The 12,753-nt window shown below is 39.8% G+C and overlaps 1 protein-coding gene across 8 annotated transcripts in view; it reads left to right on the forward strand.

The window, feature by feature from the left end:
• Positions 1–12,753, forward strand: part of crebbpa (CREB binding lysine acetyltransferase a) — a 38,522-nt gene that overhangs the window by 12,751 nt on the left and 13,018 nt on the right. For 2 of the 8 annotated variants that reach the window (XM_032562412.1, XM_032562416.1), the window contains 12 exons: positions 836–1,100; positions 3,560–3,673; positions 4,481–4,750; positions 6,449–6,548; positions 6,700–6,837; positions 6,915–7,032; positions 7,140–7,311; positions 7,476–7,538; positions 8,174–8,286; positions 9,781–9,987; positions 10,266–10,580; positions 12,166–12,345. In XM_032562412.1, coding sequence (XP_032418303.1) covers positions 836–1,100; positions 3,560–3,673; positions 4,481–4,750; positions 6,449–6,548; positions 6,700–6,837; positions 6,915–7,032; positions 7,140–7,311; positions 7,476–7,538; positions 8,174–8,286; positions 9,781–9,987; positions 10,266–10,580; positions 12,166–12,345 — 2,055 coding nt within the window. Of the gene's footprint in view, positions 1–832; positions 1,101–3,559; positions 3,674–4,480; positions 4,751–6,448; positions 6,549–6,699; positions 6,838–6,914; positions 7,033–7,139; positions 7,312–7,475; positions 7,539–8,173; positions 8,287–9,780; positions 9,988–10,265; positions 10,581–12,165; positions 12,346–12,753 lie in introns of all 8 variants that reach the window. The other 6 variants (XM_032562410.1, XM_032562415.1, XM_032562414.1 and 3 more) reach the window with 5 other exon arrangements.

Genomic DNA, 12,753 nt, shown 5'->3' on the forward strand with positions numbered 1-12,753 from the left:
TTTTAGAGTGATTAAATAAAAAAAGTAAGCCTGTAAAAGTGTGATGATTAAAATTGTGATTTTTGAGTTCATCTAACTTTTGTGGTGGTTCTCCTGAGCAAAAAAAAAGTAGCCTACCTTTAAAAAAAAAAAAAAGCAGCGTGAGCTATAGCGGGGTAGTTTACATTAGAGTATATTCACGTGTTGGGATGGCCTTGTCAAAGTTTAGAGCTAAATGTCATTGATAATCTTTCGTGAAACTAAAATAAATGGAGTTAAGTCGCCTTTCTTCCAATTTGACTGAGCCTGAGCTATGTTTCAAAGAAAATGAGCCGAACGTTCAGTTACCAGAAAGCTGTAGAAGCTGGAAATGAAACGTGGTTCTAAAGAGGCCAAATATAAAGACACACCACACTTTTCAGACTTCTACCATCTATAAATCCTGATATTATACTTCGTCATTGTGTATACAGAGGAATGTGCAGATATAAATTTTGACCATTCCGAATATAAAACAAAGATTTCACAATTATGCTAAAAAGAAATGACCAAAGCAATTTAGCCTTTTGTTTGAAACTGAAAAGCAGAAATAATTCTTAGTGCTTGTAAAATTCTATAACATTATTAAAGGTGTTAAAAGGTGATGACTAGTGACCACCTGCTAAACAATCATGTTTGGAATAATACGGTGGATAAATGGTGTGGTTTTGTTGGTAAAATGTCGTCCTCTCTGATTATCTGTAACCGACCCGAGCCAAGGTAACGGCACCATCGTAAAACATGTCAAGACGAAGGATTTTTACCGTAATTTGCCAAAAACGTTGACATCAGTCTTACTCTCCTGTGCCCTCAGCAGCTCCAGCAGCCTCCACAGCAGCAGTCAGGGATGCTCCCGCTGGCCAACAGCGGAGGCGTGGCGGTGTCTTCGGCGGGGCCAACAGCTGACCCCGAGAAGCGCAAGCTTATCCAGCAGCAGCTCGTCCTGCTGCTTCACGCACACAAGTGCCAGAGAAGAGAGCAGGCTAACGGCGAGGTGAGACAATGCGCCCTGCCCCACTGCCGCACCATGAAGAACGTCCTGAACCACATGACCCACTGCCAGGCCGGCAAGTCCTGCCAAGGTAGGTTGCAGCGGTGAGAAGACGCGGCAAAGCGAAATCGATACCGACCAGATGTTTCTTGAACGCACCGTTTTGCTAGCCGAGGGTTTAAGTCCAGTTTGATGTCACAAGTCAAGAGTCGGGGTTTATACGGGTTGCTTGAAATCCTTGAAAATTCTTGAATTTTTAATAGGTGTTTTCAAGGTCTGATTTCTGGTTGATGTTTTTGAACATGCAGCTTTGTTTTCATTAGAAGCCTAAAGTTGAAACCAGATATTTGAATTGTAATAAGAAAAGACAACCCCCCAACCCCCACCCCACCCCACCCCCCTCACTGTCTAAAGTTAAACCAGACTAAACTTGTTTTAAGTTGGTCAGAATTACCAAAATTATTTCTATTTGCTTAATGCCAAAAAACTTAGATGTATTTTGTAATTTTTTTCTGACCAGTCAGGTGTGTAGGGTGTGTAAAAGAGACATTTCAAAACATCAAATCATGTTATATTTTACTTTACATTGTCCCTGCTGTAGAATACTATCATGAGATATTATTAATGACAGTGATAAATGATATTATTAAAGAAGTGAATTAGAACTGGTCTTTAGTTCAATTGTATTGTTTTTTATTTCCAAAGCGTGATGTGGGAAAACCTGAAAAACTGATCTTGAAGATGCTTGAAAAGTCCTTGAATTTTACTGTTTTAAAGGTGTACGAACCCTGAAGAGTTCATAAAAGCCACAAAGAAAAATCTGCTACACTTATTAGAAATATAGTTTATTTACTCGGTAGGATGGCGCCTAATAACCGCAATAGCTAGTGACACACACCTGGAGGTGCTGTTACTATGCACTGTCATGTCCATAAATCCATACTATGCCGATGCGGGATGAGCAAGAATCTGTCAGAAAAATGTTTGTAGCGTTCTTGTATCTTAGTTGATTTCTATCAAATTTGATGTAAATTAAAGCTGAGAAAACTGCTGATGCTTTGATACGTAAAATATGTTTTCAGCCTGGATATAAATCTCTAAAAAGTTTGGTTTCCGTCAAGATTCAAGAGAGGATTGTTAAAATTTCTCTTAATTAATTTAATTTTACATAATTACCGCTATAGGACACATTTTGTTATATAACTTATGAAATATTTTGTTCTGAATAGTGCAAATTTCAATGGAAGACCAAAAAAAGTTAGTCCAGTTTTTGTCGTTTATTGAACTTTCGAAAATTCCATCGGCTGCGGAGCGCCGCAGTAAAGGGAAAACGACTCAAAATCACTCGTAATCTTCTTCTTCTTTTTTTTTCCCTCCTTGTGTCTGCTTTTCTCCACACGCACACCCGTTGCCGTGGCTACTGACGGACAACAGCTCCACTGGTTGACAATTACACTCAAGTGTATCAGGATTCAACACCGAAAAGCACGCAAACATTTCCCAAACGCAGAACAGAACATAAAACCCAAAACAGAACATTCAGTCCATCGCAGTTTTATGCTTTCAGGCTTGACGTTTATTTTGCAATTATGAACAAGTGTTCGCCTGAACACGAGCGGCGGTTGATTATCTAATTCAAACACCTGCTCCACTAATGGGCCAAACAAATTGCCTTCCGGGGGGTTACATTTGTCTTTATGTATTTATTTTTTGTGTATTTGGTGAATGGTAAAGATATGCTCAATAGGGCTGCAACTAACGATTATTCTGTCAATTATTCTGACGATTAATTGGATACAAAACCTGGAACATTCTGCAGATTCTTCATCTATGCCCGGGGTTTCTTATCCAATATTACACTAAAAGATGCAAATAAACAAATAGTTCAACTCCTCTTTTTAAATATGAAAATGAACAGTTGGTCTAAATTGCAATAACCGGCGTTCCTTTAGTGAATGTGTTGTTACTCACTAACAGATGCAGGTGCACCCTTTCATTTGTAGGAAAGAATGCATCTGCGGCGAAAAAAGAAATGCTTTTAAAAAATTTTTTATTTCAAACAGGTTTCTAAAATCAAAGAAAACGAATAACGGGTAGGACTAGAGAAAACACGCGCATTCTTAAGCAAGAACAAAATAACAAAAACGTGAAAGACTCAGGCCTTTCTGCTTGACTTAACAGTAACACAGCGGAGAGCTGATCAGTTTGTGTTTTGGATTAACCAATTAATAGTTGGATAAGCGAAGATGCTTAATAAGAGGGAGTGGGGGGTTTCAATAATTGATGCAAAAAGGTTGACAATGTAGGTGTTTTTTGTCGAGTACAGTTTCCGACGAAAGTTTTCTTTTTCTTTATCCGAAATGAAAAATGTATGTTTTTTTGTTTTTTTTGTACAGTTTTGACTTTGCGGTGTTCTTTCAGCAAATGTCCGTTTTTGAGACCGTATGCTCCAGTTGGCGATCAATCGATTACTAAATAAGTTGACACAATCGTTTTAATAGTCTGATTAATCGTTTCAGGCCTAATGTTCCACCTCTTATTTCTGTGCAGTGGCTCACTGTGCGTCGTCCAGACAGATCATCTCCCATTGGAAAAACTGCACACGACACGACTGTCCGGTCTGCCTCCCGCTGAAGAATGCGAGCGACAAGCGAACCCAGCAGCGTGAGTCTAACTGCCCTCAGACTGTTGTCATGGTGTTTTCTTTTAATTTTTTTTATTATGATGACCAAAAGGCACCAAATTCAGAAAGCTATGGACGCTACAGTCTGAAAGAGCCAGTTGGGTAGACCTAGAAACATTTGGCTTGGCTTTGCAAGGATTACTGAGATAAAAAAATTTTATGGTTATGGAATATTATGTTGGCATTCTCACTCTGAAGCCCCACAATTAGGGTTGTGACGGCTTGGGGAGGGAAAGGGGGTAAAGTATTGCCATGAAAACGTTTGGCAAATAGTTGATGTCTATGGTCTACTGTAAGACTAGAGTCCCTTTGGAGATTTTATTCCGTCACAGTGGAAAGTTGCAGATATGACGAAGGAGGAATGGTCCAACGGAGCGATTTAGCTTCGGAGTTGTTTACAGCTCCACAGTTTCTCCCTGGAGCTGCTTCCCGTTCTGTTTTGATTTTTAGGTCTCTCTTGTAAATATTGCTGTAATATTTTATGACCCATGATCATTTTCTCTGCCCCTGACTAATTAGAGCAGTTGCAGAAACTTCGCTCATTTTCCTTCCACTCTTTAGTCAGCATCTTTCCAGTGTTTATCTGTCTCTCCTTGGCTTGCTTGGTGGAGAACATGATGTATGATTTTGTGCTTCTTGCATACAGAGGTGCTTTATGTTTTCTGCTTACTTCCTCTTTTCTCGTCGAGGAGCTTTTTATCCGTTCAAACTCGATAAATGATCCTCATCTCCTGTCCCCCAAAGCGTATATTTATAACATTTGGACTAACTTCTTCTTCTCTCCGCAGCTCTGCTGAGTTCCCCAAACACAGGCCTTCAGAATCCCATGTCTACAGTTGGCATGGGCCAGCCCAGTACTCCCACTATCAATACCTCAGCCCCCATTGACCCCAGCTCCATGCAGAGAGCCTACGCAGCGCTCGGTCTGCCCTACAGCAGCCAGGCCGCTGGACAAGCTGCGGCTCAGCAGGCTCCAGGACAAGCGGCCGGAGCCCAGAACTCGCAGGCCCAGCAACAACAGCAGCTTCCTCAGCAGATGAGACCCATCAACACCATCGGTAATGACAGCCTGGCATATTTTAAATAAAAACCATTTTAAAAAGCGGTTATCGACTACTTGGACGATTAACCAAATAAAAAATTGGCACATTCAGCAGATTTTTTATTCAATTACCTAAGTCGCTTTTTTTCCTTAAGAACATTAAAAATGCCAATAAACACATAATCGAGCTTCTTTTTAAATATTACCTAAAATGCAATAACACAGCATTATTTTAGTGTAAGCAGGATCATTTGTAGATTAATTGATTCATTTTTACATTAACCGATTAATAACTTGTTTAAAAGGTGCATAATAGGAGATTTTTGTTTTTCTTTACAGAATTTGAATCAGCTAATGCTAAAACTGTGCTACATAAGGAGGTCTGAGTAGAACAAGTTACAATGCTTTTTTTTTTTTTATCTTAAATACAAATCTACATGTTTTTTTTGTACAGTTTTGGCTTTAATGCTGCTCTGAGTATGTTGATCTATGAGCAAATGGTCTTTGTTTGAGTCTAAACTCCAGTTAATGGTTAATCTATTTCTAAAATAATGAGATTATTTCAATAATAAACTAATTTACAATCACAGAAGGATTTACATATTACAAGCCATTAACTTTTATTTATAGTTTATCTTTTGCACACCTCGAAATACATAGAATGCACAATATGGCAAGAACTTGTTTTTCTGCATGAGCATTTCAACGTAAATAGTGACGTTCAGCTTAATTTATTAGAAACCGATTTATCTGCTAGATGTGTTGTGTTATGAAATCATTGAGTCATTTATTGTAACTATACAGAAGCCTTTCTGTAATCTTTCATTTGTCGTCTCTTTTGGGAAAGAGGTGACGTCACACTGTGTGTCTACACATCTGTCCAGGTTGAGGCACTGTCACAAAAGTTTTAAAACAAAGAACATGATTACATCATTATAATGTGATTATAATTATATATAACATAATTAACATGATTACTGAAGCAACATCTTAGACTTTCTTCTGCTAATCGCTAATATGGGACATGTTACCAATTAATGCGGTTAGCACTACTAATTGTAAACTTTAGTCTCTGTGTATTACCTATTTAGTAAGTACAATCTTACTGTCAGATTTCCAAAGGATTGCCAACATGTCCTAATCCAGGATGACAGAACTGAAAATGTTAAAAAGAACAAATTTGCTGTACCGATTTAGCCTTCCTGTTACCTGCTGACGTCTTCTTCCTCTGTTGAAGTTGGTATTGGAGCCCGAATGAAAAGTTGTACTGTTTCCATAGAAAATACTTTTTATCTTCTTAAAGCACCTGAAGTTTTTGTGCTTCCTTTGACTTCTTTTTTTTTACTCTTCTTTTCCTCAGTAACAACTTCCACACCGAAGGGGTTTAGTTATGATGTATCCAGCTGGTTCATCTCTGACTGTTCATGGAAAGTCCGGGGTCATTTTAATAAAATAAAACCTTTTCAACAAACGTTTCTTGCAACCTTTTCTTTCCATTCCTTTGGATAAAATATAACAATAGATGATTGACTGTAGTTCCAGTAATATTAAAAGATTAAGTGTTTTTTCTACGCAGATGTATTTATTTATTAAAATGTTAAAAATGCAGGCTGTTCAAAATAAAATATTAAGTAAAATGTGCAAAAATATGTTTAAACTGTTTATATTTGAGGCTGTTGTCGTATTTTTATTTTTGGTTTTTTGGTGTGAGCAGGTCACCAGATGGCTCTTGGAGGCGGGGCGATGGGCGTGGCGACTTCAGAACAGACAAACCTGCACACGGACTCCCTTTCCAACACGCTCAACACTAACAAGTCAGTCTCTGTCTCCTTCAAGAGAACCATAAAACACATTCCCGTGTCTCTTCGCGCATATGTGCTGTTGTGTTACCCAATCTATTAAAAGAAGTCATATTTGTAAACTAATCGGGTTTTCTTTATTGTTATCCCCTTCCCACACCTCCAGTCAGCTGCTGTCGGACGGCTCCGCTGTGGGCCAGATGGGCAGCCTGCCCACAGCAGCGCCCGTCTCGTCCGCAAGCGCCAGGAAGGCCTGGCATGAGCACGTCACTCAGGACCTGCGCAATCACCTCGTACACAAACTGTAAGTGTCGGCCTCGTCTTCAGAGAGCAGAGCCGGAGGTCATCCATCGCTTTAACATTGTGCTTCTTACTCTGCAGGGTACAAGCCATATTCCCCACCCCTGACCCGGCTGCTTTGAAGGACAGGCGAATGGAAAATCTGGTGGCCTATGCCAGAAAAGTTGAGGGGGACATGTATGAGTCGGCGAACAGCCGGGTAAGATGGCCAAACCAGTAGCTGACTTATATTATTTTTGCAATATCAGTTAATGTGTACAGTGTAAGACCTTATAAAAGCAACGTCTTATTTTGTTTTGCTTTTAGGATGAGTACTATCACTTCTTGGCTGAGAAAATTTACAAAATCCAGAAGGAACTCGAAGAGAAGAGACGTTCGAGGCTCCAGAAGCAGATCATCAGCCAGGCACCCATAGCTGGCCAGGGGACACAGCAACCTGGCCTTCCCCAGCCCAACGCATTGGGCCCCAGGCCGCAGAGTGAGTACTGGTCCCACAACATGTCAGCTGCAAGAGGCTGGGTGCAGTGGTACATAATCCTACCTAGTCTGAAAGTTGAGAGGCATACCTTTTATATTTTGAATGTGTGAATTAAAACAATATATTTGTTAATTTGATTAATACGTGTTCTTTTTGTTGCACAGATGGACCGGTTTCTCTCCCGAACATGCCAAATCAGATCATGAACCGCATTCAGGTTCCTCAAGGTACAGATTCAATGTTAAAGATGCATCTAATCTCACGCTGTGTAATAATGTAATAAAATCAGGATTCAACATGTAATAAAACATCACCAAAACCACATTGTGTAATAATTGATTCAAAATGCAATATATGCATTTTGTAATACTTTCTGCAGCATCTGTAATAACTTTATTACATTTTGCACTGATTGTTACAAAATGCAGAAATAGCTCTATTTTTAGAAGTGATAATGTATTAAATGGTCACAAACCGCTGTGTGTTCATTCTAATCATTATGCTTCTAATAACGATCATATTATAGATCCCAAGCATTTAGATTGAAACTTTGGCCAATAAATCCAGAACTTTTGGTCATTTAGTTGCCTTTTCAAACTCGTTAGCAAAACCCTCGGTATTAATCTACATGCCATTTAAAGTAAAACAATTCAAAATGACTTCAAGGTTTTTACTACGTTTTGCGTCCATTATTCAGCCTTAATGACGTTTTATTGCATTTTAAAACTCGATTTTATTACATAATGCGGTGCTACGTGCACACACAAGTTGAATGGAAACAGTCTGTTTCGCTGGACTTTGTTTGTATTCCTCTACACACGTTTGATTGTTGCTGAACATTTTGCCTGTTTGTTTGTTACAGGTATGAACCAGTTCAACCACATGACTCTATCCAACGCCCAGACGTCGATGGGACCCCGAGCAGCTTCTCCTATGACCCACCCACAGCAAATGAACATCAGCTCTGTCCCAGCGGTAAGAATCACACAGGGAGACTGTCTTGGAGCATTTAGTCTTTATGCACGTATAGCCTGGAAGAAATTTTCAGAAAACCGAAAAACTGCTGAAACACAGAGTTCTTTTATATCGAGACTAAAAACCCACCTGCACAGAGTTGCCTTTGCTTAAAAACAATTGGAACATTAATGATGATTACTCTTGATTATTTTGATGATGTCATTTGACAAAATACGATTGTTGCTTGTTTCATAATTGGTTATGAAATAATTGGTTTATTTTATTTATAAGGCACTTTGGACTGCCTTCTTGCTACATAAATAAACGTAAAACTTCAGCATGTTAGAAGCCTCAGCCAAGTCCAATTTGTTTGATTTTTATGTTGCGAATGACTAAAACAGTGGTAGTTATAATTATTGTATTTTCTGAAGAGTAAGTTGATCTGGAGTACAAGTCTTCCTAATAAAAAAAAAGCATCATGAAGAGGAAAAAAAGCATAAGAGTCTCACCTGACTATAAGTCACATGACCAGCTAAACAATGATAAAAAAGTGTGACTTGCATAATACGGTATGCCAATACTGCCACTATTACTAAGTTGTTTTTTCTACTCTTTCCAGTTTGTAGTGGTAGTTCTTGTACATTTCCATCACATTTTAGTCACATTAATAAATTCTAATGAAACCCTTGGTTAGGCCTGTCACAATAATCAATAAATCAATTAATCACATGTTAAATTAAAACAAACTCAATAATTCCCATTGGCATGATTTATTGTTTATCACTTTTTTTTCTCTCTTTCTACCTAAAACTGGATGATAAAAGTCTTAAGTTTGTTGTTTTGGTCTCAACTAGCCCTTATTTTGAAGGACAATTTTGCTTACAAGTACTTCAAAGTTAATTTTATTTGTTTATTTATTTTGGATATTTAAAATATTTTCAAGTGTTAATTGTTCATTAGAATTTAAAGTTTACTGATCTTTTAGAATGTGTTCCTGAATTATTATTTTTCCATTACCGTAATTTTACTTAAAAATGGTCTCAAAACATCAATATTGTCGTGTATCGCATTAACTTCTGGAACAATTTATCGTCCAGCAAAATTTCTTATCATGACAGGCCTACCCTTGGTTGCTTATTTCTTGTAGATAAATATTTTCAAAGCAGTTGAATTTTATTTTGGACGTTTAAGTCTTTCTAAATTCTTTAGATATTTTGTCTGTAAATCACTTGACTCGCAGTTTATTTTTATTGTCTAATGAATTAGAAAAAAAATCACTGTTCTTAAAAAAAGTGCAGTACAAAAAAGGATTTGTTGGATATATTGATGATTTTTACAAAGGCTTGTGACACCAAATTTTGATAAGCATTCAATTCCAAGTCTAAAAATATGTTTGGCATGTCAAAGCTTAAAAATGAGTGTTTGTGGTTTTAAATTAGTCCTGGTGAAACTCTCAATGTTTCTCTTGTAATGTTCCTGTGCTCATCGTAATCTTGTGCTCTGGCCCTGCAGGTGGGGATGTCTCCCTCCAGGATGCCTCAGGCACAGGGCATTATGCCTGGACACAGCAACATGGTGGGCCAGACGCCCAGTCAGGGACAGTTCCTGCCTCAGACCCATTTCGCACCCGGATCTGGTGCCGTTTCTGTGTCCAGTGCCATGAATGTTACCGTGGGTCCGGGCATGGGCCAGCCTCCGGCGCAGGCTCCCGTCACTCAGGTGAGACGCAGGATGTGGAGTTGTAGTGAACTGATCTCATGACTAATTTGACATTTTAACCTTTTCTAAAGGCGTCATAAAGTCACGTTAATTTCAGATTATTCCCAAAAAAACTAAAATAAAAGTAACTATTTTCTGTTTTCAAATGGTCATACCATAACAGTGCGCTCTCTAAACCCTGTGTTGTTCGCGGTGTTGTCCGTTTGACATGTTGTTGTGCGTTTGTCCGCTTATCTTGTGTTTTTGTCCGTCCTGCTCTGTGTGTCCTTTTTCTTCAGCAGCAGCAGCAGCAACCGAACGCTAACCTCCCCATGAACGCACTGGGGCCCCCACTGGGCCCTCAGCTAGCCTCCTCCCAAACCCCCTTGCGCTCCACGCCTCCACCCGCCGCTTCCTCGGCCTCCGTGGCTGGGGCAGCCACTAACCTGCCGCACCCCCAGTCCTCCAGCCGCAGCTCCACTCCCACCCTCCCCGGCCCCGTCCCGGCCCCAGCACAGGGGGCCGTCCCGCCCTGCCCCTCTCAGCCCCAACCCCAGGCGGAGCTCCCTGCGGCGGGACAGACGCAGCCCCCTCCTCAGCCCCCTACCACGCCGGTGAGACCGAGTCCCTCCGCATGTGCCCTCGAATTTTTGACCCTCGCCTTCCATCCCTCTGAATGCCATCTACCCACCCACCCTTCCCATTCACGTCCACCTTTCTGATAACTGCATCCTCACCACTGTCTGTAGCCGCCATCACAAAGAGAATTTCACACATTTTGTCTTAAGGGAGCAATGGTGAACACAGGAGCCTTGTTTGTGTCATTAGCTGCAACCCTGCATGCAGGAAAAGCGGGTGGGGCGGAGGGTTGACCATTGAGATAGATTACTGGATTGGACATCACGTCATTGCTATGCATTGAGTTGGGAATATGGGTGGTTGCGAAAATGACACAATCATGCAAAGAATCTGAAAGAGGGACACATTCTTTTGCTATTAACTGTCTGAACCACACCAACTAAAAAGCACAGTGTCCATACAGCCTTGCAAAATCTTAAATTTAAGGATCTAAAACTAAGTCCTTAAAATGTCTTAAATTTATTGGAAAAAATAAGTGAGCAGGTCCTAAATTTTGTGGCGGCAGGACTATTTAATCTCATATATTCGATAATTTCCTTTTTATTCACAGGAATTTACTGCTACGCAAAACTTTGAGTCATGCACAGACATCTTCGCTGCGTTCTGTGACTTGAGCCAGCTACCGCTAACTAGATGCTACCCTATCTATCTAGCTTCAAAGTTGGCACGACAGATAGCTAGCTTTATTCTTGTTAGCTAGCTAGTTAGGGTAAACCTTACCAGCTTTTTTACGTCCGTCACGGGTAAGTGCAAATTTATCGCCAGTTGGCTGACCGGTGTTCATCTTAGCCATTGGCTTACCTCTCTTGCAAACCCGTGCAATTTAATTGGGATTTTCCTTTGTACATTTCTGTCTCTAACGGTTTTAAATTCCACTCATAGCGGTCTTAAAAGTTTTCAAAAAGTCTTAAATTTGTGTTGGAGAAGGTTGGACAAACCCTGTCCAAGGATATCTCATTTATCAGGTCAGTAAAAAAATAAAAAAAATCAAGAAAATAGGAAATAAGTCAATTATGCTAGCTTGACTTTGATAACCTTAACATGTACCAGTGCTGCAGAGTTCAGTTTGTTTTGGCCATTTATTAATAATCCCAAAATAAACATAAATAAACAGGAAAACTAAAACTGTGACGGACTAAATGTTCTGTTTGGGCTTCTTACATACTTTCTTTAGTGTGGTAAATGTTTGCGTGGTTTTTGGTGTTGTATCCTGACACAATCTCTTCTCTGTCGGGTAGTGGGGCTGTTGTCAGTCCGTATCCATGGGAACGAGTCCATGTTTGGGGTAGAGCTGACATGGGGAGCAAAGGGGGAATAAAAAGAATACAAGTGGTTTTGAGTTGTTCTTCACCAGATTCCTGCTCATCCCGCATTGGAACAGCAAGGTGTTGTGACCATGACTCAATGCATAGTGATGTCGCCTGCAGGTGTGGGTCACTAGCTACAGCGGCTAACAGGCACAGTCCTATCCAGTAACATATATTGATGGGCTTGACACTGGTTTGAAAAGCTTCATATTTCCCCTTCCTTCATCATCTCCTTTGTCTTTTCTCGTCTCAGCTCTCTCAGCCGGGGGCCAGTTTGGACAACAGAGTGCCCACGCCTGCCTCCGCCGCCAGCGCTGACCTGCACTCACAGCACGTCGGAGCCGACCTGCCCGCCCAGGATCTCAAAGCAGAAACGCGAACAGACCAACAGGAGTTTGAAGCTGCTGGTGGGAAAATTGAACCCAAGACAGAGGTGAGTTTGAGTAGCGTGTCTAAAACTGTCAGTGTTGGGGCTGTAACTCACAACTTTATATATATATATATATATATATATATATATATATATATTTAGACTTTTACTAAATTTAAATAATAAATTTTCCTCTGGTATTTGCTCGATTTTATGCTTTGACCCCACCCAGAAATTGTTGCGATAAATGATAATATTGAAATCAAGGTATTATCATTTTGAGATCATTTTCAAGTAATATTATAGTAATGGCATAATAAAGCAAGTTCACCCTATCAAAAATCAATCAACTTTTATTTTTAACAGAAATCTAACTGGACCTGGAAGACATTTTAAATATCCAAAATAAATAAACAAGACAACTCATTCAGTATTAACTACAAATAAAGTTAATAATGAAATCCTTCTCTT

This window comes from Xiphophorus hellerii, chromosome 5, assembly GCF_003331165.1.
Source record: "Xiphophorus hellerii strain 12219 chromosome 5, Xiphophorus_hellerii-4.1, whole genome shotgun sequence".
Taxonomy (NCBI): Eukaryota; Metazoa; Chordata; class Actinopteri; order Cyprinodontiformes; family Poeciliidae; genus Xiphophorus; species Xiphophorus hellerii.